Below are 23454 nucleotides of genomic sequence, written 5' to 3'. Positions count from 1 at the left end.
GGATAATAACAGTACCTCCCTCCCAGTGTTGCAGTGCAGATTTAACAAGCAAGTGTATGCATCGTACATAGAACTGTGTCTGACACAGGTAAACGCTCTGTAAGTGATAGAAAGTGTCAGGAAGCGGGAAACAAGCCAGCTCTGCCCCTGTCTCCTTTGATAGTTTTGGTTCTTTGTGGCCTCTTTAGAAGGGCTTCCCTGGTGGCTCAGACGGTAAAGAACCTTCCTGCAATGCAGGAGACCAGTTTTGATCCCTGGGTCAGGAAGATCCCAGTAGGAAATGACAACCCACTTAGGTATTCTTGCCTGGAAAATTCCAAGGACAGGGGAGCCTGGTGGGCTATAGTCCATGGGTCACAAGAAACTGGCTTTCTTTAAAAAAAAATTATTTATTTATTTTGGCTGCCCTGGGTCTTAGTTGCGGCACGCAGGGCTTCCCTGGTGGCTCAGGCAGTAAAGAATCCTTCTGCAATGAGGGAGACCTGGGTTGCAATGAAGATTCGATCCCTGAGTTGGGAAGATCCCCTGGAGAAGGAAATGGCAACCCACTCCAGCCAGTATTCTTGCCTGGAGAATTCCCATGGACAGAGGAGCCTGGCAGGCTACAGTCCATGGGGTTGCAAAGAGTCAGACACAATTAAGCGACTAACACACAATAGGATCTTTAATCTTCATTGTGGCATGCAGGATTTTTTTGGTTGTGGACTGTGGGATCTAGTTCCCTGAGGGATCGAACCTGCGCTGCCTGCATTGGGGGTGTGGAGTCTTAGCCACTGGACCATCAGGGAAGTCCCAATTTTCTTTAATCATGTGGTTGATTAAAGAGGGCTTCTAAAACTTGTGTGCATTTATGGAAAATAAAAAACTATTTAAAAATATTTTAAAATTTAAACCTTGAAAGTGGAGGCAATGGAAGAGAGAGGCTGGGAATGTAGACAAGGGCTTGGCAGACTCTGGTCTGGGTTCAAATCTCAGAGGCTCTGCTTTACTGCTGTGTGCTCCTATTACATAACTTAAAAAATATTCATTTATTTGGCTGTGTCAGGTTTTAGTTGCAGCACTTGGACTCTCTAGCTGTGGCATGCAAGGCTCAGTAGTTGTGGCACTCAGGCTTAGTTAGTTACTCCATGGCATGTGGGATCTTAGTTCCCCAACCAGGGATCGAACCTGCAACCCCTGCAATGCAAGGCAGATTCATAACCACTGGACCACCAGGGAAACCCCTGTTATGCAACTTTTGAAAACTGCTTTCTTACCAATAAAACAAGGATAACACCACTTACTCCTGGCATTGAGGGGATTAAATGGGCAGTATGTATAAAGTGATCAGAAATAACTAAGGCTCATTCCTTCCAGGTTCTAAAGAAGAGGGAGACTTAGAAATTCAGGAATGGTTGGTGAATGTGGGTCCAATTAGCTATGACATGTCTCTAATTTTATTTTTAAAATGAAAAAAAAAAGCTTACCACAGTGCCTGTCACGTACTAAGTGCTCAAAGGTTAGTGTTTTTATTTATTATTATTATTATTTTGGCCATGCTGCATGCAGGTGGGATTTTAGTCCCCCACCAGGCATTGAGCCCACACCCCCTGCATTGGAAGTGAGAAGTCCTAACCACTGGACTGCTAGGGAAGTCCCCCGTCTCTAATTTTAATTTGTTTCTTCAGAAGATATTTTCGTAAGAGGGTATGTATTTCATATCCCTTATTATTCCTCCATTTGCCATCTTCACTGAACTATTTCAAAGCACACAGCAAAAGCAAGCAGGCATGAATTGAGGGTAGTGGAGAGTATATGAATCCTGGCTCCACTAGTGTGGAAGGCAGCCGCAGGAATGCCTTTAAAAGTGTGGGATGAGAGCCGTCCGGGATACTGGGGTTTGATAAACCACAATCTTCCTCTGTTTTTAGGAGAACCAAACTTGACCTCAGGTTCACCATGAACATAGCTACAGAAAAATCACCCAAGAATCTAGCCAGCACTGATATCCTCAGAGCTTATGTGCAGATACACAAAGTCAAAACTGCTCCTGCAATTCTTAAAATACTGAAACACAAGGGAATTAGGTGTGACCAAAATAGCTAGAGTGTCACTACTTTGACCAAAGGACTGCGAGCTTCCAACTTACTTGGTCATCCCCAACCATACAGACTTAAGAGTTATATCTGGCTTACCTGTGGTGGGAAACTCCTTAGAAATGTTTTATTGGGGATGAGATGGGGATAAATCAAGTTTCACTAATTTTTTTTCATGGTCTGCATAGCTTTAGAAAGATGGAGCAAGATGGAAAAGGGAACTGACATTTATACCAGCAAACAAATACTATTAAACACAAAAGATCAGAAGCTTTGTTCTATACAATATGAATGTTAATATTATTAAAAACAATATTAAATAATTCATTTAAAATAAACATCAAATTAATGATACCAAATAATATACATTCAATCAATATTAATCATATTAAAGTTAATGCTAATAATCATATTTAAATTAATACTATTTTATTATTTTAATAACAATATGGTATAATATTTCTCTGAGGGTATTAAAGACTTTTCCAGATTCACTTATTGGAAGTAAGAACTGGGACAAAGCACTACTAGGTCTGTATTTTGGTTTTGCTATGAATGAAGGACTCTCTTCTGCCTAGGAACAGAGGGTCTCTGTCCTTCTGGAAATTCTCAGGAAAGGGTCATCTTAGTGGAAAGAACTATTTGACTTTTCCATCCCATGTATTTATGGTTATTTTAGCATCAGCAGATTCAGGGAATGAAAGAGGGAAGTAATTAACATTAGTTGCTCTTTATGTATATAATTTACATAACCTTCAAACCAGATTTTTGCAAATAAGGAATCTGAAGCTCACAAGTGTCACATGATCTGTCAAGCAACTGTCAGAGCCAAGAATGAAACCCCTGAGCTGTCTGACCTCAAAGCCCCAGCTTGTGGCCCTGTAGTAGGCTTTCACAGACCAGGTAATCACAGCACTCAAATATTTGAATGAGTCAAGCAAATTAAATTATAATATAAATGATATCATTATATTTTATATAACTGAACTAGATGAATTTTAATAACTAAACCTGAATTAGATCAAATTCAAATTAAATTCCAACAGTCAAAATATATACAGTGACACCTGCTAGGAAGAGGAGACCAGGGGGAAAGCCAGCAGCCCAGAGTCTGCCCTGGGGGCTGACATCCTCACAGGGGAAAGGCAGGCCTGCGTTGAAGCTGGGAGCACTCCCAAGCACCACAGTCAAAGTGGGTGCTGGAGAGTCGCTGGGGAAGGGCCTCTGGGTTGGGTGGAGGGGTGGCGGTGGCCATTGGTGCTGAGGCAAGAAGGGATGAAAGAGGATAGCTGGGTGGGTGGGCAGGGAGAGTGGCAATAGAGCTTGGAGGCAAGGGAAGGCCTGCCTGGTGCAGAGGAAGAGGCACAGAAGAGGACCAGACAGAGCAAAGTCTCTGGCCCAGCAGGGAGGGTGACCCTTGGGAGAGTTCAGCCTGCCTTGGAGGGAAATGAAGGGCCCACAAAGACTCAGAAAAGCCTTGAGGCAACAGAAGGAGCCCATGCAACACAGCCTCAGTTCTTAGATGAGGGTAGCAGAAGAAGCTCAAGTGTAAGCAGATTTGGAGAGGCCCGAGATGGGCCTAGGAGAAGGCAATGGCAACCCAATCCAGTACTCTGGCCTGGAAGATCCCATGGACGGAGGAGCCTGGTAGGCTGCAGTCCATGGGGTCCCGACGAGTTGGACACGACTAAGCGACTTCCCTTTCCCTTTTCACTTTCATGCATTGGAGAAGGAAATGGCGACCCACTCCAGTGTTCTTGCCTGGAGAATCCCAGGGACGGGGGAGCCTGGTGGGCTGCCTGGTGGGTCGCAGAGTCAGACACGACTGAAGTGACTTAGCAGCAGCAGAGGTGGGCCTAGTACAGAAAGGCCAGTCTCTGGGCTGGGTCTTGCACTCCAGGTGGCAGAAGTCAGACCTTATATTCAGTTGGTCAAAAAAGTCTATTTGGGTATTTCTGTAACATGTAATGGAAAAATCCGAACTTTGGGACCAAACCAATACTTTTTTGAACACACACTAGACACACGAAAAAATGACAGTAGACCAGTAAGGGCTGGCCTGGGCCCTGATCACTTTTGCTTACTTGGATTTTCCCCAACCACATGGTAGTAAATGAAAACCCAGTTGCACAACTTCCAGAACCAAGAATAAGAACTTCCCTGGAGGAGCTGGGTAGCTCAAAGTTTAATCAAGAGTGTGCATAAGGAGTAATTAAGTGCTACAGGGCAGGGTGGGGAGGTGACTAGAGAGCTGGGAGAGGGTGAGATTCTAACCACAGAGCAGTAATCTCCACTCTGAGATGGGCTCCCAGGTCAGGCCTGAAGGAGCCAGGCCCCAGGAAGGGGCTGGGATTCAAGGACCCTGGGTTTCTTTCCCATCTGGATCTCTTCTCCAGCCTGGCAGTTGCCTGCCAAATCCTGGGTTATCTGCCCTTGTGAAGACAGGCCCCCTAACTCAGCATGAACACAGTGACTATTTAAGAGTACAGTTTTCACTGCAGTCAACTTGGTCATCATCTTGCTTTTGATTTAAAAATTGTTTAAGTAAATTATGTCATTATTGTGGGGTTTTATTAGTCACTTTACAGAAAGTTAAATGCTAAAATGGTCCAGTTCACTCTGCTAAAAAGAAAGCTTTATGAGTTCATGGAGGGACTTCCCTGCCAGTCCAGTGGTTAAGACTGCACCTCCTGAGGCAGGGGGCTGGGGTTCGATCCCTGGTCCGGGAGCTGAGGTCCCATATCCCTTGTGGCCAAAAAGCCAAAACATAAAAAATAGAAACAATATTGTAACAAATTCAATAAAGACTTAAAAAAAATGGTCCACATCAAAAGAAAATCTTTAAAAAGAAAAAAGAGTTTATGGAAACATGAGATGTCTACAGAGTTTGGAAAGGAAAGATGGTTTCTTGAAAACCCTGTTGGGCACATTCAGGTAATGTACTTAATGCAGCACAGGCATAGAGGAAGCCCCTTCTGTTAGCTGGGGCTGCTGTTAATATTTCTTATGGACTATTGTTAAATAGCTGCTCCAGATGAAAATTTTAAGCTAAAACAAGAGAAAAGCCAAAACAAATTCCACATCCATTAAAGAGTAGCCAGGAGTAATACTCACTTTTCATAGGACTTAATTGCCTGTTCCACTTTTTGCTTGTAGATATTGAGCTTCACTCCTTGGGGGTTAATTAAAGTCATCTTATTTGTGTCATTGCACACATGTGCCAGAGGGAACACCTATACGCCAATGTCAAAGGAAAGTGTCACTTAACATGTGCCTTCAAAACTCCATTCAATGGTTGTACAATATGTTTCTCTGGCTAGAAAATCAATACTTTAGATTTGTAGAGAAATTAGAAAATACAGAAAATAAAAAATAAAGAAATAAAAATCAGAGATATCATTGCTAACCTTTTCCTTCCAATTTTTAAAACCACATATTTTAAAAATAACCATCACCTCAAAACACTATTTCAGGAAACCCTAATCAGAACCAAGTATTCTCTTCATAAGACTCTGTCAAATTGATGGGCATGAGCAATAAGAAATAGAATCTCATTGCTGCTACTTTGTAAATGACTAGTTAGGTTCTTCCCTGATGGCTTAGATGGTGAAGAATCCACCTGCAATGCAGGAGACATGGGTTCAATTCCTAGGTTGGGAAGATCCTCTGGAGAAGGGAATGGCATCCCACTCCAGTATTCTTGCCGGGAGAATTCCATGGACAGAGGAGTATGGCGGGCTAGAGTCCATGGGGTCACAAAAGTCTCAAACATGACTAAGTGACTAACACTTTCACTTTTCAGTTGGATTCAACATCTTTTTCAAGTACTTATTTTAAATTTGATTTTCTCTTGAGAATATATGATTATAATTAATATCTCTGGGCCATTTTCCTTATCAATTTGGAAGAGATTCTTATACATGTAAAATAAAGACAGCTTAGTGATCAATGAAACCATGCTCTGTAACAACAGTAGAGAACCAGAATGAGAGGGCATTTAAAAAAAATTCTGTCTGCATCTGATGCTTGCTTCTTTCTGGGTTTGGGGATGTCTCTGATTCCATGCTATGTTAATAGGACCTGTAATAATTTACTTTTTGTTGCTGCTTAGTTGCTAAGTCGTGTCCAACTCTTTTGTGACCCCATGGATTGTAGCCCACCAGACTCCTCTGTCCATGAGATTTCCTGAGCAAAAATACTGGAGTAGGCTGCCATTTCCCTCTCAAGAGGATCTTCCCAACCCAACCATCGAACCTGGGTCTCCTACATTGGCAGGCAGCTTCTTTGTCACTGAGCCACCCGGGAAGCCCAATATTTCACTTTTACCTATTTGCATATTATTTATCCTCCCTTGAGCTTCCCTTGTGGCTCAGCTGGTAAAGAATTAGCCTGCAGTGCAGGAGACCTGGGTTCAATGCCTGGGTTGGGAACATCTCCTGGAGAAGGGAAAGGTTACCCACTCCAGTATTCTGGCCTGGAGAATCCCATGGACTATATAGTCCATGGGGTCGCAAAGAGTTGGACAGGACTGAGTGACTTTCACTTATCCTTCTTTAGAAATGTAAGCTCCTTAAGAGCAGGAACTTTGTTTCATCACCTCTTTATTTCTATCACCTGAACAAGGCTTGGCCCTCTACAAATATCTGTTGATAGAGGAATAAATGTATGTTCCTCAAAAGGTATATTCCATATCTTAATATTCATATGCAAAAGAAAGTCTAACAGGAGAAATACTGAGATACAGTGGTGTTTCAATACTGCATGTGATTCCAACCACAAGGAGCATGTAGGCACTTTAGAAATATGGGCAATCACTTTTAAGAAGTAAATTTTTACTTTCATTCCAGATGATACAGAGTTCATGCTTCCCTTTGCCTCCAAATCATACAAAAATTATATTGTTATTATTTAAGGGAAATGCATAGAAATAAAAGAAGGAAAAGAAGAAGGAAAGAAAGTAAAAGAAAGATGCATCGATATATTTCTATAGAGAAAAAGTTGAACACGTCAGCAGGACTGAAGCTGCAGGTTTGTTTGTTGGCTCTTGTGTCCAAAGACGGCAGGGGCAGAGGGAGCTCAGCTCCCAGGAAGCAAGTGGGACTCTGAGTCAGGCTCAGTGCCTGAAGCTGGTGCGTGAGGTTCTCTCACCCCTGCAAGAAGGCCCTGCCTGATGAGAGAGAACGCTCGTGTAGCTTCACAACCAAGAACTAAACCAAGCCACCCTCAATCTGCACTAGCCCAGTATCATCATGGGATAAGAGCTCTAACTGCCAATGACCGGGGAGTAAGGGGATGCATTTAGGTAACTGCAAAAAAACGAAGGCAGAGGAAAAAAGAGATTTTTTTAAAGTCTTATTAAAAATGAGCCAACAAACTAAAACTCCTAAACACACACACACAAAAATGCCCCAAATGGTAGCTGAGCAAATCAACAATCTGAATATCAATTCACTTGAGTAGAAATTAATTTTATGACCACCTAACAATAATTTTATATTAATTTTGATTAAAATTAGCGATTAAGTTGCTCCAAGATGTAACAGTTATAAGAAAGTGTAAGAACAAACAGATGTGCCATGAAAACAAATGGATGAGAAAAAGAACAATATTTTGAATAATAAAATAACATCATTAAAAAAAAAGACATTGAAATTGAAAACTATGTATGTTGATTTTGCAATTAAAACCTCAAGACCAAAACAAACAAAATAGCCAAAGATTCAGGAAACTGAGAAGGAAGCAATTAAGTTCGGCTGAATAGTCAAATCTTGCTGCTTGTAAGACAAAAGAATTCATCATGTGACCTCTAAGCAAGCTTTGTCCAAGAGAAGGAGCCTGAACAGTGGGTTAAAAGGTGAGTCGAGGTGGTTGAGCAGTTAAGAATCCTCCTGTTAATTTCGGGGACATGGATTTGATCCCTGGTCAGGGAAGGGTCCACATGCTGCAGACCAACTAAGCCCACGCGCCCTAGATCCCAGGCTCTGAAACAAGAGAAGCCCACGCGACGCAACTAGAAAAGGCCTGTGCAAAGCAATGAAGACCCAGTGCAGCCAAAAATCAATCAAACAAAAAATAAAGGTGAGTTGACTGGATTTTGAATATTGAAAGAAATTTACAAAAGTGAAAAAGAAAAAAACACAAACAAAACCCACCATCTTTTAAAATACCACATAAACTTTTAGAGGGAAAAAACAGCCTCAAAAAAAGTGAAAGATCCTACACTCTTATCTCTCCTGGGAAAAAGTTCCCTTTAGAAGTCTATAAACAGCTCTTCAAATTGCCAACTTATGGCTCAACTGCAAATCAACACCACAAAATATTTAGCAACATTATATGACTTCATCAGGATCTGCTGGACCCCTGCCAGAAGGTGTGTAAAGAAAACCCTTTGTTTAACGTTCTACCTCCCTCTTTCGTGGGTTTGGATCTCATCCCTTGCATGGCCATCTTGGACTTCAGGGTGGTAGCAGTTCAAATGTGGCTCATGTGCACCCACTCTCATTCCTTTCTGTGTGCAGATTGAGGGAAAGACAAAGTCATGCTCCACACCTTCAGTCTGTGGTCTTAGTTTTTACAACATGGTGATCAGCTGAAGGTCCCACGGGACATTCTCTTTATGATGCCAAGTTTGGTGTGACTGTGAGGTCATAAAGGGCATTCTCACAGGGACTTGGGGGATCAGAATCCTGGCTGTTCAGCTTCTGTAGGGAGGCAGGTGGGGAGGGGAGTGCAGTTAATGAGGAAACTGACATTGCTTAAAAGGGAATGAAACCACTTGGTCACCTGTCCTTTGAACATGTTTTACTTTTTACCTCTTATAATGGAAATCAAGCATTACTAACTTATGGCGGGGCCCTTCTGGACAGTATTTGATAATAAAAGGGAGCCTCAAGGTATTGCCTATTTTAATCCTCTTGAGATTAACCTAGAAGCCTTACCAAATTAATGATAATCACAGTCTGTGCGAGACTGTAACTCGAGGGAGGAAGAGCAGAGTGAGAAAGGCAGAGGGGCAGAGAGAGAGTCACTGACTATAACTGCTGAATCCATGGACAGCCTCAATTTGGGCTGGTTCTGCTAGAATTTTTCCCACTGTTAGACCAGAGACACTCCTTAACCAATAATTTTATCAATAGTTGAGAACAGTTTTATCAATAATGATAATAGTGTTTATCTTTTGCTGTCTGCCAACTCCTAAGCCCTCTATATATTTTCTCATTCAATCCTTCCATATACAGACATTGAAATGCAGTTTTGTTACTTGTTTTTCCTCTCCACTGAACTCTGTAGTTTTTTACTCTATTAAAAAATACTAGTTTCTAAAACACAATACATGTGCAAAGTAACCATTTTCGAAATATGTAAAATACTACAATTATATAAATTCAAGTAATGGCTAAAGCTCCAACATTTTTAGAAATTTATCTATATTGTAAAATACTGTGTCTTAAACTCCACCAGATTTGAGTTCTTGGTGATTGAGGCATGAAATGAGCATAACTTTGCTATTTTAAAAGACGTGTTTGCCAAGAATGTGAATGATGTAACCAAAATTTTAAGAGATATATTTAGCTTACATAAAAAACTGTTCTCAAACAATAAAAGAAAAAAAGTTAAATTTGGAGTACCATTTCCCCTTAGCAATAGGCAGGTTTTTTTGTTTTTAATGTTACTGCTCTAAGTGACAGCTAAGATGTAGGGAAATAGGCACTCACAAAATGCCAAGTAAACTGTCGAATAATGCAGGGAATAGCTAAAGTAATTGTAGTAATTCATATTACTGAATATTATTACAACTATTAAAATTCATCCAAAAATGGTCATTACAGGGAAATATGTGCCTAACATATGCTAAATGAAGAAAGTGGGGCACAGAACTGTCAGTTCAGTCACTCAGTCGTGTCCGACTCTTTGGGACGCCATGGACTGCAGCACACCAGGCTTCCCTGTCTATCACCAACTCCCAGACCTTGCTCAAACTCATGTTCATGGAGCTGGTGATGCCATCCAACCATCTCATCCCGTCTTCCCCTTCTCCTCCTGCCTTCAATCTTTCCCGGCAACAGGGTCTTTTCCAATGAGTTAGTTCTTCACATCGGGTGGCCAAAGTACTGGAGCTTCAGCTTCAACATCAGCCCTTCCAGTGAATATTCAGGACTGATTTCCTTTAGGATTGATTGGTTTGATCACCTTACTGTCCAAGGGATTCTCAAGAGTCTTCCCCAACACCACAGTTCAAAAGTATCAATTCTTTGGCATTCAGCTTTCTTTATGGCAACTCTCACATCCGTAATGACTACTGGAAAAACCAGCTTTTCTTCCAAGGAGCAAGCATCTTTTAATTTCATGGCTGCAGTTACCATCTGCTGTGATTTTGGAGTCCAAGAAAATAAAGTCTGTCACTGCTTCCATTGTTTCCTCACCTATTTGCCATGAAGTGATGGGATTGGATCTTAGTTTTTTGAATGCTGAGTTTTAAGCCAGCCTTTTCACTCTCCTCTTTCACTTTCATCAAGAGGCTGTCTTTGCTTTTTGCCATAAGGCTGGTGTTATCAGCATATCTGAGGTTATTGCTATTTCTCCCAGCAATCTCGATTCCAACTTGTGCTTCATCCAATCTGGCATTTCTCATGATCTACTGTGCATATAAGTTAAATAAGCAAGGTAACAATATACAGCCTTGATGTACTGCTTTGTTCCATGTCCAGTTTTACCTGTTGCTTCTTGACCTGCATACAAGTTTCTCAGGAGGCAGGTCAGGCGGTCTTGTATTCCCATCTCTTTAGGAATCTTCCACAGTTTGTTGTGATCCACACAGTCAAAGGCTTTAGCATAGTCAATGAAGCAGAAGTAGATGTTTTTCTGGGATTCTCTTGCTTTTTCTATGATCCATTGGCTGTTGGCTATTTGACTTCCTCTGCCTTTTCTAAATCCAGCTTGAAGGTCTGGAAGTCCTCGGTTCACGTACTGCTGAAGCCTAGCTTGGAGAATTTTGAGCATTACTTCGCTAGAGTGTGAGGTGAGTTCTCAGATTCTTTGGCATTGCCTTTCTGAACTGTAGGCACTGTCATTAGTTGTTACAGTAGTCCAGGAAGAATTGGACCAGACCACATTCTTGCTGTTTATAAGCGATCCCACAACATTTTGAAAATGAGAAAATGATGCAAACTGGTGTTTATATATTTATCATTAGACACTGACTGAATTCAACACCTTCACTGTTTTTCAACTAAATCATTTCTTCCTATACATATCCCAGAGCTTGCCGCCAGATTGGGCAAGGAGAGGTCTGACTGGCTGTGAGTAATGAAAATGCGAAGGCTGTGCACATCCCGCATGGCTGACTCTGAACACAGGTGCAGTGCTAAAGCTTAAACCTCTGCTTGTATTTATTTATTTAAACAAGTTGTGTTTATTTAATTTTTGGCCGCACTCCATGGCATGTGGGATCTTAGTTTCCTGACCAGGGATCAAACCAGAACCCCCCTGAATTAGAAGGCAGAGTCTTTAGCCACTGCTTCACTGGGGAAGTCCCAAACCTCTGCTTTTTAAAAAGAAACATTTCCAGGTTTCCATAGAGCAAACTGAAGGCAGGGCCACAAAATTAACTGGCAAAGAGGTGTGTCAATAAGATCATTCATAAACCCATGAAAATACATAACTTACAACAGGGTAGGTTACATCTCACAAACTTCAATCTAAACTTTTAGAAAATAAAAAGATTATTTTTAATGTAAATTTTATAAATGAAATTTGAATTTGTAAATTTTATGAATGAAATTTTCTGGTATGGAATGATATTCAAAATAGATTGTTGAGTAAAAATCAAGGCACAGAGTATCTTCAGTTCAACTTCATTTGGTAAAACAAAACAGAGAACAAAAGACAATATATGTAATGAAAAAGCTTTGATCAAACAGTCATCAAATAATTAATCTGTGAGAAATTATATTCTAATGTTTCTTTCTTTTCTACTTATCTGTATTTTCCAATTTTCTACACAATGAATACATACAGTTTTTGTATTAACTGTCCTTTAAAATTTTTAATTAACTTTTCTATCAACACAGTTTTCAATGCTATTATATTTGAAAGCAGCAAAATGTTATGCCCTTAGCAGCATCCCTAACATTGCTTGTCAGATAATGATGAGATAAATAGTCACCTGACTAGGTTGCTTTAAGTTTTAGATCAGACACTTTGATGAGATAAAATGCTTCTCTCAGAACCTAGTACGAGGGACTTTCCTGAGGTCCAGTGGCTAAGACTCCACGCTCCCAACACAGGGGGCCTGGGCTTGCCAATCGTTGGTCAGGGAACTAGATCCCACATGCCTCAACTTCAGATCCCATGTGAAACAACTGACCCGGTGCAGCCAAATAAATTAATAAAAAATATTAAAAAAAAGAACCCAGCACGAGGGCTCCTCACATACCTGATTAAAAGACCTTGCCATGGCCTGTCAGGAGTAAGTGACAGGGATGGGTGCAAGCCCAGGCTACCTGGTCATAGAGCTATGTGCTGGACCCAGATTAGAGCAAAGCAGGAAGCTTTGATGAGATGCTGTTAAAGATAGGATGATGTGTGATGTTGTAGTGGCCTTTCCAATGATGCAAAAACTATTGTTCCCACATTCTTTTTTTTTCCAAAGCAATTGGCAATAAAGAGCTTTAAATTCCAGATTCATCAAATAGCTAAAGCAGTTTTACTCTGTATATGACTTGGTGATGAATTCATTGTTTTGAAAGAGCTAAGGTTAAAGTTATCTGGTCCACTGAAAACTGAACGTGCCCCAGCTGAGCGACTGAACTGAACTGGAATGAACTGAATGAAGAGTTGCCAGGGCAACCTCTCTGCTCAACACTTCATTTCCAAGGTGACAGATTTGATGCTGGTCCAGGAAACATGAAAACCAAAACAGCATTGTGTTCCAGAAGAAGAAACAGCCCATACATAAGTCATGAATGAAACAAATGGCTGGGGACAAAACCAAACGATGCTTTACAATTCTACCCAGACAGACGTGGCCGCACACAGGACACTGGAGTAAAAGTAAATTAAAATTCTCAGTGAAGGAAGTTAAGATTCATGTTTCCTTTTCAGCTCCATTCTACTTTTTGTCTACTTTTCCAAAAAACTGTTAGGTCCAAATATAAAAGCTATATATCTCACCCAGAGGGTTTGTATTTTTCAATCATTGTTTTCCCATTCTTTTGTTTAGTTGAGGGTCTCTTCCAGTTAGAGAAAATATTAAATAAAAGATGTATGTGTGCTTTAAGGGTGAAACTGGAATTTACTGCACTATTATTTGCTTCATTGTCATGATTCTTGCTCTTATCAATAATGGAATGAGGAGAGCATGTGTGTACTACGTGCCCACAGGCTTGTGGTGAGAATTTACGATGCCACAGAAGGCCCTGAGCATGAGTGCCCGTGGTGGAAGGCACGGGAGAAAAATACATGTCCTGTTTCGTTGGCTTTGCTTTCTAAACAGAACCCTCAATACTCTTCCATTTATTTTCCTTCTTGAAAATCACTCAACATGTTTCTCTCTCTCAGCCCCATGTGGTTCTCCTTCCCTCCTTTTGATTTTTTCCATTGGAGACTTTTATGATGGAAAAGATGCCACTGTATTTAGGAAGAGAAGGTAAGCAAAGGAGGATCATAATTTCCCACAAGTTCTCCCTGACCTTTGATATTGAATGGTATTCTCTCATGACTCGTGACTCTGACATAGAGGCTTTGCAGACATTTCTGCAGCTCCACACTGCCATCCATTAGCAAGGAGCCATGAACTGCCAACCAAACAAAGGCCAATTTCTTCTCAGCTTAGAAGCAAAAATGCTTAGAGCTTCTCCCTCTACTTTTCATTGTCTTTATGAATAATTTTTTCCCAATGGCTGAAATACATTTCTATTACAACTGTACAAGACATTAAGTGGACTACTTTCTATGTAAGCAGGAAATGAAAAGTACATCAAGCAGGGACGTATAGAAAATCAGTTCTACCTCATCAAAGACTTTGGAAACAACGTGCTTGTCCAGAACAGGGACGTAGGTGGAGCTGTGAGGAATGGCAGCCATGGACAAAGCATCCATGATGGTGAGCTTCTTGGCTGCCAAGCCGTGGATCTTGAGCCAGGTTGCTGAAGACATTCCTGCAGAACTAAGAACATGAGACTGTGACGTTTTAAGACATATCAAACAAACACATAACAAGCCTGTCCTAGTAAAACTGAAGTACTCACTCTTGGTCATAAACTTGGCTTCCTTCTCGAGTCAATCTTTCTAATGACTTGTCATCTGGAAACTCATTTGTCAGCAGGATGCCCATTTCTGTAGAAAAGAAAATGGAAGCTGTATAATTTCCTCACATGTGGGGTTCATATCAAAATGCAAAAGGATCACACTCGGGTTCAGTGTGTCTGAGGACTAATGAATGGACTATATCTCCAAGAGCTGATCTCTGAGTGGGTTCTAGGCAAAATGAATTTGCAATGGACACTAAAGGCTGATACACGGGTAATAGGGTACTCGCATTGTTTAACTAATCTACCTCACCCCATACCCACTGAGATCTCTCTCTGTGGAAGGATGAGACGGACTCATTCTCTCACACTCCAGAAAATGTATCTTCTAAATGTCAAATAAGAATGCCATGAGCCAATAATTATTCAGTGTTGCCCTCATTAGACTCCCCCCAGACTATATAGGACAGCCTCGTTCAACATTTCAGTTTTTGACAGTTTCATCCCTGATTCCTCAGCTCTATGCGGAAAACCAAAATCCCTACTAAGTCCTATTTAGTTGTAAGTTCAAATTTTCAAACTATTATTTGGAATTTTTAATGTCTATTTTTATAGAAGCTTGGATTTACAAATGAAAAGCAGTATTAGCTAATTGAATTAGTAGAAGAAGGGGTGTTTGGGAGTGAGCTAGTTAAATGCCTAAGAAATCACATCTCAGTCATCATATGATAATCCTTTTAAAGGACTGTGCACGTAGTAGATTTAGGAAATATGGAAGGTTAATTAAAATTGAGGAAAAGGCACCCCACAGATCAGCACTGAAGAACACAAGGTTTGATTAAGCTATGGCTCAGTAACAGCAGGTATAAATTTGTCCCTCATGCGCTTCCTCCTACTTAAGGGGTTGTGCGGATGTGTGTGTTTAGCCGGGGGCTTATTATTTATTAACTCCATGAAACTTAGGGAAAAGTGCTATAGGAATTAAAATGTTAGGAAATTAAGTCTTTAAATTTACTATTTTAAAAATAATGATATCATCAATAAACACTGAGTGGAAAAGTCGAATTTTCCTCATATTTAGCCCCCATAAGGCTGACAGTATGGATCAGAGAGGGGCTCGTCAGATGGTACCACCTGTGAATGAATGGAAGAAAATAAACCAACTGTTCACAGTTCTGAGAGCATGAGGTTCTCAAATTCAGAACACGGAGTGGCAGCCAGCACCACCACTAGTGCCAGTGGTTACACGAGCCAAGGGTGTATTAAACACCCAGGGACTGATAAATGCAAGTCTGGCCCTAAGGAAGGCCCGTTCGCTAAAGCAAGACAACCTGACTTATCAGGGAGTCCTTTGAAGAGGTAGAAACCTAGACTCACTTAAAAATGATCTGCATCCCCTCAATCTCTCTCCTCAGCTCTTTCAGGAGAAGATGCACTGGGGAGGGGAGACCAGCTTGGGCTTCCTGATGTATAGACCCTCAACAGCTTACCTCTGTCACTTGGCATGTTCCAGCTGCTAGAACTGGAAAGCCTGTCCCTCCTCTCACTGCAGGCTGAGCTCCTGAGGGTGGACAGCTGGCTTCTGAGCAGGCTGGTTTTGGTTGGTTCTGTGGGTGTCACAGGGAGAAGGGTTAAAGGAATTTGGGATGGAAGGAGGTGCTTCGGGAGATGCAGCTATGTCCTTGGACCTTTAAAAAGAAAGCAGGTTTAGTCTCCCAACCCTCAGGGGGACGGTGCTGCCACCAAGTAGATGCTGTGTAATGGCGGATTCTACTGATCTGAGTTCAGGCTCTGCCCCTCCTGGATAAAGATCTGCTTCTGAGTTCCTTTAGCTTGTTGGCAGAAATTATTTCCTTGTGGTTGGAGGACTTAGGTTCCATTTCCTTGCTGGCTGTTATGCAGGGGTCTCAGCTTCTTAATCACCCCATTCCTATTCATGGACCCCTCCATCTTCAAACCAGCAATGGCACACTGATTTCCCTCTTGCCTCAAATCTCTGACTTCCTCTTCTGCCACCAGCTGGCAAAAGCCCCCGCATTCAAGGGCTCATGTGAGTACATGGGGCTCTCCTAGGAACCCTGGCTGAGGGTCACACATAACATAATCAGGGAAGTGATGCCCATTACCTTCACAGGGCGCAGGGTTTAGAACGGGACCTCTTTGTAGGTCATTTTAGAAGCTCTGCCCACCACAGCTGCTGTCTACACTTTTATTTGTATTCTTTTCTACCCTCTGTTGGGTCCTTTCAACTAGCAAGTAGACACTAAGTAAATAATGACACTGAATCTTTGTGCTTTACAGCAGGGTTCTCCAGTCTTTGGGATCTAATGCATAATGATCTGAGGTGGAGCTGATGTAATAATAATAGATATAAAGTGCACAAGAAATGAAGTGCATTTGAATCATCCCAAAACCATCCCCACTCACCCAACCCCAGTCCGTGGAAAAATGGGTTTCCATGAAACCGGTCACTGGTGCCAAAAACGTTGGGGATTACTGCTTCAGAGGATAATGCATTTGCACCAAGACATTTGATTACTTTTCCCATGGGATCACAGAAACCACACTAATTGTAATTGTTGTCTGTACTTTGTGATCTGGAGGCCTTTATGTAGTACCAAAGCTTTATGTAGTATTTGTAAACGAAATGTGTCCTGTTTTCAACAAGAAGGGACTTAAGATCCTTTCTTACAAGAAATTAGAGTGAAAATTAGCTAATAATCTGCATTGCCTTTCACACAGAAAGATAACCCCAGCAGTTTCCATGTGTGGAGTCAGGAGTGTGCTATGTGATAGTCACTGCTTTTCTAGGCAACAAATAGGGTGATTCCTGTCTCCATTGCTTCTGTAACAAGGAATTTGGAAGAGTAAATTTTCTCAGGAGCTGTGTCCGTGAGCAAAAGAGACAAATGATCCATATAGGAGAAGTGAACTCCTGTTTCTCACTATACAGCAGGCCATCTTGATCAAAATTGCTGGGTACAAACAACAGATGTGTCCAAATGAAAATGAAATTTAGCTCCCAAAGTTTCCAGACATGAAAACTGTACTATTCCCAAACTGCAAATAATGAGTGAAGACATATTTATCTGGCAGTGGATTCAAGCATTTAACTACTCCCCCAGCTCTGTATAGTCTAACACCACATTTCATCACTCTTCTAAATTAAAAATTGAATCAGAATAAAAACTTGGCACAGGGCTGCCTAACAAGAGCAACAAATCCCAAATCTAAGTGAAATGGTGCAAGTGACAAAAGGCCATTAAAACATTCAGGATGAGTAGCAAGTAGCATTTCTAGCAAAAGTCAGGTTCACTGGAATGACCAGGCAGGAATGGCAAAAGGGATGCTGCCACACAAGTGGCCAGAATGGGAATCCTCTTTGTCCCCGTGGGCTTAAGACAGAGACACGAGGGCAAATGGACAGAACATGAAAGAGGGACCAAGCTACAGCAAATACTTCTTTGGTCTCTATGGGTTTAAGGCTCTCCTCCTCTGCCCAGAGACATGGGGAGACAAAAGAGACAGTGTGTGTATGGCAGAGGAAGCCATCACAACCTTCCTCACTGAGAGACATGTAGCATCCTAGCCTGGGGAAACTCCTCTGGTCTCTCAGGAAGCACCATAAAGGGACCAGTGGGAGCCGCAATAACATCAGGTAACCAAGCACCAAAATGATACCACAAAGGCTGTCAAAATGAAATGACCATTAGAACCCACAAGAGCAGGCCAAAGTGAGACTTATGTGTCAACTTTAAACAGGACAACTGCTATCTAAAAGATATAAATAGCAGCCAGGGTCCCTAACATAAAAGAACATTCAGGAAACTATAAAAAAAATCATCCATCATATCAGGAATCAAGAAAGTCACACTTTGAAGGAGAAAAAACAATCAAAGGATGTTAATACCATGATGAATCAGAAGCTGGAATTCTGACAAGGATCTCAAAGAAGCTGTCAGAAAAATGGTTCAGCCATTAATTATAAAATTCCCTTGACACAAATTGAAAAATCTCAGCAAAGAAATAGATGTTATAAAAATTTCTAAGTGGAAATTGTAGAATTGAAAAATAACAAATGAAAAACATTTTGGGTGAACTCAATAGCAGGGTGAAAATAGCAAAGGGTACTATTAGAGAACTTTGGGAACAGAATAATAGAATTCAGCCAATTTTAACAATAGAAAACACAACAAGAAACGATAAACAGAGCCTCAGGGGTCTGTAGGATAATAGCAAAATATCCAACATTCATATCATCAGAGTCCCAAGACACAGAGGAAAAAAGTGGGTCTGAGAGACTATTTAAAGAAGTAATAGATGAAAGTGCCCCTAATTTGCTGAAAGATACAACATACAAATCAAGAAGTTGTGCAACCCCAAACAGAATAAACCCAAGGAAATCCATGCCAAGATGCATTATAGTTAAACATTTGAAAATTAGAGACAAAGAAAAAATTTAAAAAGCATGCCAGAGACAAAGGAACCAGTACCTAGAGGGAAGCAGCAGTTTGAACCAGTCTGAACCAGTTTCACGTTTAAAGTGTAGGCAGCCTGAGGGAGAGGCCCTATGTTTTCAGCTGCAGACAGGAAAGAACAATCAGCTGCAAATTCTGAACAAAGCAAAAATGTCCTTCAGGAATGAGGAGAAAGTAAAAACATTCCAGGACAAAGAAAAAAATTATTGTGGCCAGCAGACTTGCCCTTGAAGACTGAACACAGGAAGTTCTTCAAACAGAAAGTAAATGAGAAAAGGAATTTTAGAGAATCAGGAAGGAAGAAAGAACAAAAGAGAAAAAATATGGTAAATACAATAGATTATCTGTTCTTCATAAGATTTATATTTGATGATTTAAATAAAAATTACATCATCACCTGATACTCAAGCCAATGACATTGAAAACTAGGGACAGCAAAGAAACCCAAACTGAAGTAAGATCTCCACACTCACAAAAAAGGGGTAAAATGTTGATACTAGAAGAGTGTTGTAAGTCACATTTATAGGCTGTTATACTCAGAGAAACCAAAAGCTACACTCAAAAGCACTGAAATAAACACTGAGGCCAAGTGGGAGACGTTCTAAACATATGAGGCTGCTTCAACATTTGAAAGCAATCAATGTAATCCACCATATCAACAGACTAAAGAAGAAAAATCATATGATACATGATCTCTCATTTGATGGGGCTTCCCTTGTGGTTCAGCTGGTAAAGAATCCTCCTGCAATGCGGGAGATCCCGCTTCAATTCCTGGGTTGGGGAGATCCCCTGGAGAAGGGAAAGGCTACCCACTCCAGTATTCTGGCCTGGAGAATTCCATGGACCATATAGTAGAGTCAGACACAACTGAGTGACTTTCACTGATCCCTGTTCTCTGGTGCCTCAGTGGTAAAGAACCTGCCTGCCAATGCAGGAGATCCCTGGGTGGGGAAGATGCAATGGAGAAGGAAATGGCAATCCACTCCAGTATTCTTGCCTCAGAAATCCCATGGACAGAGGAGCCTGGTGGGTCACAGTTCATAGGATTAAAAAGAGTTGGACACAACTTAGCGACTAAGCAACAACATATCATTTGACATAGATACAGCATTTGACAAAATCCAGTACCAATTCATGATAGAAACTCTTAGAAAACTGGGAATGAGGGGAACTTCCTCAATTTAACAAAGAGTATGCACGAAAAACCTACAGCTAAAATCATATTTACTGGTGAAAGATTGAATATCTTTCCCCTTTAAGACCAGGATAAAGGCAAGGATGCTCACTCTCATCACCCTTATTAAACATACTACTGGAAATTCTAGCTTTTGCAACAAGGCAAGAAAAAGAGATAAAGCCAGAAAGATTGGAAAAGAAGATAAAACCATCCCAATCTGCAGATAACATATTGTATATGTGAAAATAGTAAGGAATTCACACACACATCAACATTTTAAAAAACCCACAAAATCAAAAAAGCTCCTAAAACCACTGAGTGAGTTCTGTGAGGTTGTCCATTATGGGATCAACACACAAAATGAATCACATATTGCTACACGAACAATAAACATATGGAAAGCTATACTAAAAAATCAATACCATTTGTAATTGTTCCAAATACAGTAAGTCCCCTACATACGAACAAGTTCTGTTCTGAGAGCCTAGAAGTGGAGCAGCCATTTTGTGACCATGAGAGTGAACTCTCAAAATTCACCAATAAAAAACAAACGATCCTTATAGAATATGTGCAAAGCCCATGTGTGCAGACATTTAATTGAGGAGAATGTAAGGATTGCAGATGAGCACATAAAAAGATGTTCCATATTACTAGTCATTAGGGAAATGTAAGTAAAAAATCACCATGAGATGTTACACGCCTATCAGAACAGTTAAAAATTGTGTGTGTGTGTTCATTCGTGTTTGACTCTTTGCAACCCCATGGACTGTAGCCTGCCAGGCTCCTCTGTCCATGAAATTTTCCAGACAAGAACACAGGAGTGGATTGCCATTTCCTCCTCTAGGGGATCTTCCCAACCCAAGGATTGAACCCACATCTCCTGCATTGGCAGGCAGATTCTTTAGTGACTGAGCCACCAGGGAAGCCCTTCAAAATAAAAAATATTTATGACAATCTTAAAGCTCAACATTCAGAAAACGAAGATCATGGCATTTGGTCCCATCACTTCATGGGAAATAGATGGGGAAACAGTGGAAACAGTGTCATAGTGTCAGACTTTATTTTTTGGGGCTCCAAAATCACTGCAGATGGTGATTGCAGCCATGAAATTAAAAGACGCTTACTCCTTGGAAGGAAAGTTATGACCAACCTAGACAGCATATTGAAAAGCACAGACATTACTTTGCCAACAAAGGTCCGTCTAGTCAAGGCTATGGTTTTTCCAGTGGTCATGATGGATGTGAGAGTTGGGCTGTGAAGAAAGCTGAGTGCTGAAGAATTGATGCTTTTGAACTGTGGTGTTGGAGAAGACTCTTGAGAGTCCCTTGGACTGCAAGGAGATCCAACCAGTCCATTCTGAAGAAGATCAGCCCTGGGATTTCTTTGGAAGGAATGATGCTAAAGCTGAAACTCCAGTACTTTGGCCACCTCATGAGAAGAGCTGACTCATTGGAAAAGACTCTGATGCTGGGAGGGATTGGGGGCAGGAGGAGAAGGGGACAACAGAGGATGAGATGGCTGGATGGCATCACTGACTTGATGGACGTGAGTCTGAGTGAACTCCGGGAGTTGGTGATGGACAGGGAGGCCTGGCGTGCTGCGATTCATGGGGTTGCAAAGAGTCGGACACGACTGAGCAACTGAACTGAACTGAATAGCAAGTTCTGACAAGAATGTAGAGAAACTGAATCACTCATTGATTACTGTGATAATATGAAATGGCACAGCCACTCCAGAAAATAGTCTGGCAGCTTGTTATAAAACTAAACATTCAATACTATATGAATCAGCAGTTGCACTCTTGGGCTTTATCTTACAGAAGTGAAAAATTATGTTCACACAAAACAGGTACAAAAATGTTTAGAACTGCTTTATTCTTAATAGCCCCAAACTAGAAGCAACTCAGATGTCCGTCAACAGGTAAATGGTTAAACCAACTCTGGAGCATTCATATCACATGCTGCTACTCTATAATGAAGAGGACTGAAGTGTTGATACCTGTAAAAAATTTGGATGAGTCTGGGGGAAAATATGTTGAGTGAAACAAGCCAAAACCCAAAGATCATGTGTTGTATGATTCCATTTACATAATGCTTTTGAAATGACAACATTTTAGAAATGGAGAACTTAGTAGTTCCCACTAGTTGGGAAAGGGTGTTGGAGGGAAATGGGTGTTGTTAAAAAACAGCAAGGCCAGGGATCTTTGTTGTGATGGAAATGTTCTGTATCTTGACTGTAGGGAGTGGGGAATATGAAACCACACATGATAAAATCTGGGGCAATCTGACTAAGATTGTGGATTGCATCAATGTCAGTAACCTGGTTGCAAAACTGAATTTTTTTTTTCCAACATGTGACCATTGGGGGTAGCTGGGTGAAGAGCAGGTACACAGGATCTCTCTGTATGATTTCTCACAACTGCATGGGAATGTACAATTACTTCAATAATAACTTCAGTTTAACAAACACAAGTTTAGGCTTCTTTTAAAATGTTATGAGGCTTTAGCTTTATTCCTCCTTTATTCCTGTTAATACCTTCTTGCACCGAAGGAAAACCAGTCACAAGATTCAAACGTTTTGTTTACAGATACCTGCATGGAGCACTTTCTTTCTCTGAGTCTTTTGACCTGATGGGTCCTCTGGTATTTTCAGCATTCGTGATGATTTGACATCAGCGTGAGGTTTTGCACATTTTTCTGGGGTTGAAACCATGGAACAAATCTCCTTTTGATGCCTGTTTTAGATTAAAAAGTAGACAAAGATGATGAAAGAAAAAATTTGAGGAACTTCCTGTGTTCGGTCTTTAAGGGTAGGTCTATTAGCTACAATTATTTTTTGTCTAGGAATGTTTTTAATTTATCTTTGTTCCTGATGGGCATTTATTAAATGCTTAATTTGCTAATAGGAAGACAGTGAATTTCGATGAAGAAATCCTGACTAATACATATTTTCAACTTCTTTCCATTTTGCTATCACAAATCTGCTTGCAATGTGGGAGACCTCGGTTCGATCCCTGGGTTGGGAAGATCCCCTGGCGAAGGGAAAGGCTATCCACTCCAGTATTCTGGCCTGGAGAATTCCATGGACTGTATAGTCCGTGCAGTCACAAAGAGTTGGGACACGACTGAGCAACTTTCACTTTAGGTTAATCATCCAGCCCTTAAAAGAGATTCTATTTTGTGGATATTCATTCAGAAAATTGGAGAAGGAAATGGCAAGTCACTCTAGTATTCTTGCCCAGAGAATCCCAAGAACAGAGGAGTCTGGTAGACTCTTTTTGTCCATAGGGTCACGAAGAGTCTGACATGACTGAGCAACTTTCACTTTTTCTTTCACTTCTAAGTAAAAAGATATACTCCTGATGCGGCATTTCTTGTTTGTCATTTTTAAATTGAAGTATAGTTAATTTACAGTGTTGTGTTAGTTTCAAGAGCACAAAGTGATTCAGTTTTATATATATATATACATTTTATATT

General features: G+C 40.9%; 1 protein-coding gene across 4 annotated transcripts in view; it reads right to left on the bottom strand.

Annotated features, from left to right (window-relative positions):
- The window catches only part of VWA3B (von Willebrand factor A domain containing 3B), a 200621-nt gene that overhangs the window by 50305 nt on the left and 126862 nt on the right, over nucleotides 1-23454 (bottom strand). For 3 of the 4 annotated variants that reach the window (XM_010829610.1, XM_010829609.1, XM_010829612.1), the window contains 5 exons: nucleotides 22570-22712; nucleotides 15814-15930; nucleotides 14324-14411; nucleotides 14085-14241; nucleotides 5190-5308 (listed from right to left, as the gene is read on the bottom strand). In XM_010829610.1, coding sequence (XP_010827912.1) covers nucleotides 5190-5308; nucleotides 14085-14241; nucleotides 14324-14411; nucleotides 15814-15930; nucleotides 22570-22712 — 624 coding nt within the window. The remainder of the gene's footprint in view (nucleotides 1-5189; nucleotides 5309-14084; nucleotides 14242-14323; nucleotides 14412-15813; nucleotides 15931-22569; nucleotides 22713-23454) is intronic. The other variant, XM_010829611.1, reaches the window with a different exon arrangement.

Source organism: Bison bison, unplaced genomic scaffold, assembly GCF_000754665.1.
Source record: "Bison bison bison isolate TAMUID 2011002044 unplaced genomic scaffold, Bison_UMD1.0 scf7180017864508, whole genome shotgun sequence".
Lineage (NCBI taxonomy): Eukaryota > Metazoa > Chordata > Mammalia > Artiodactyla > Bovidae > Bison > Bison bison.
This window is presented reverse-complemented; position numbering and strand designations above follow the sequence as displayed.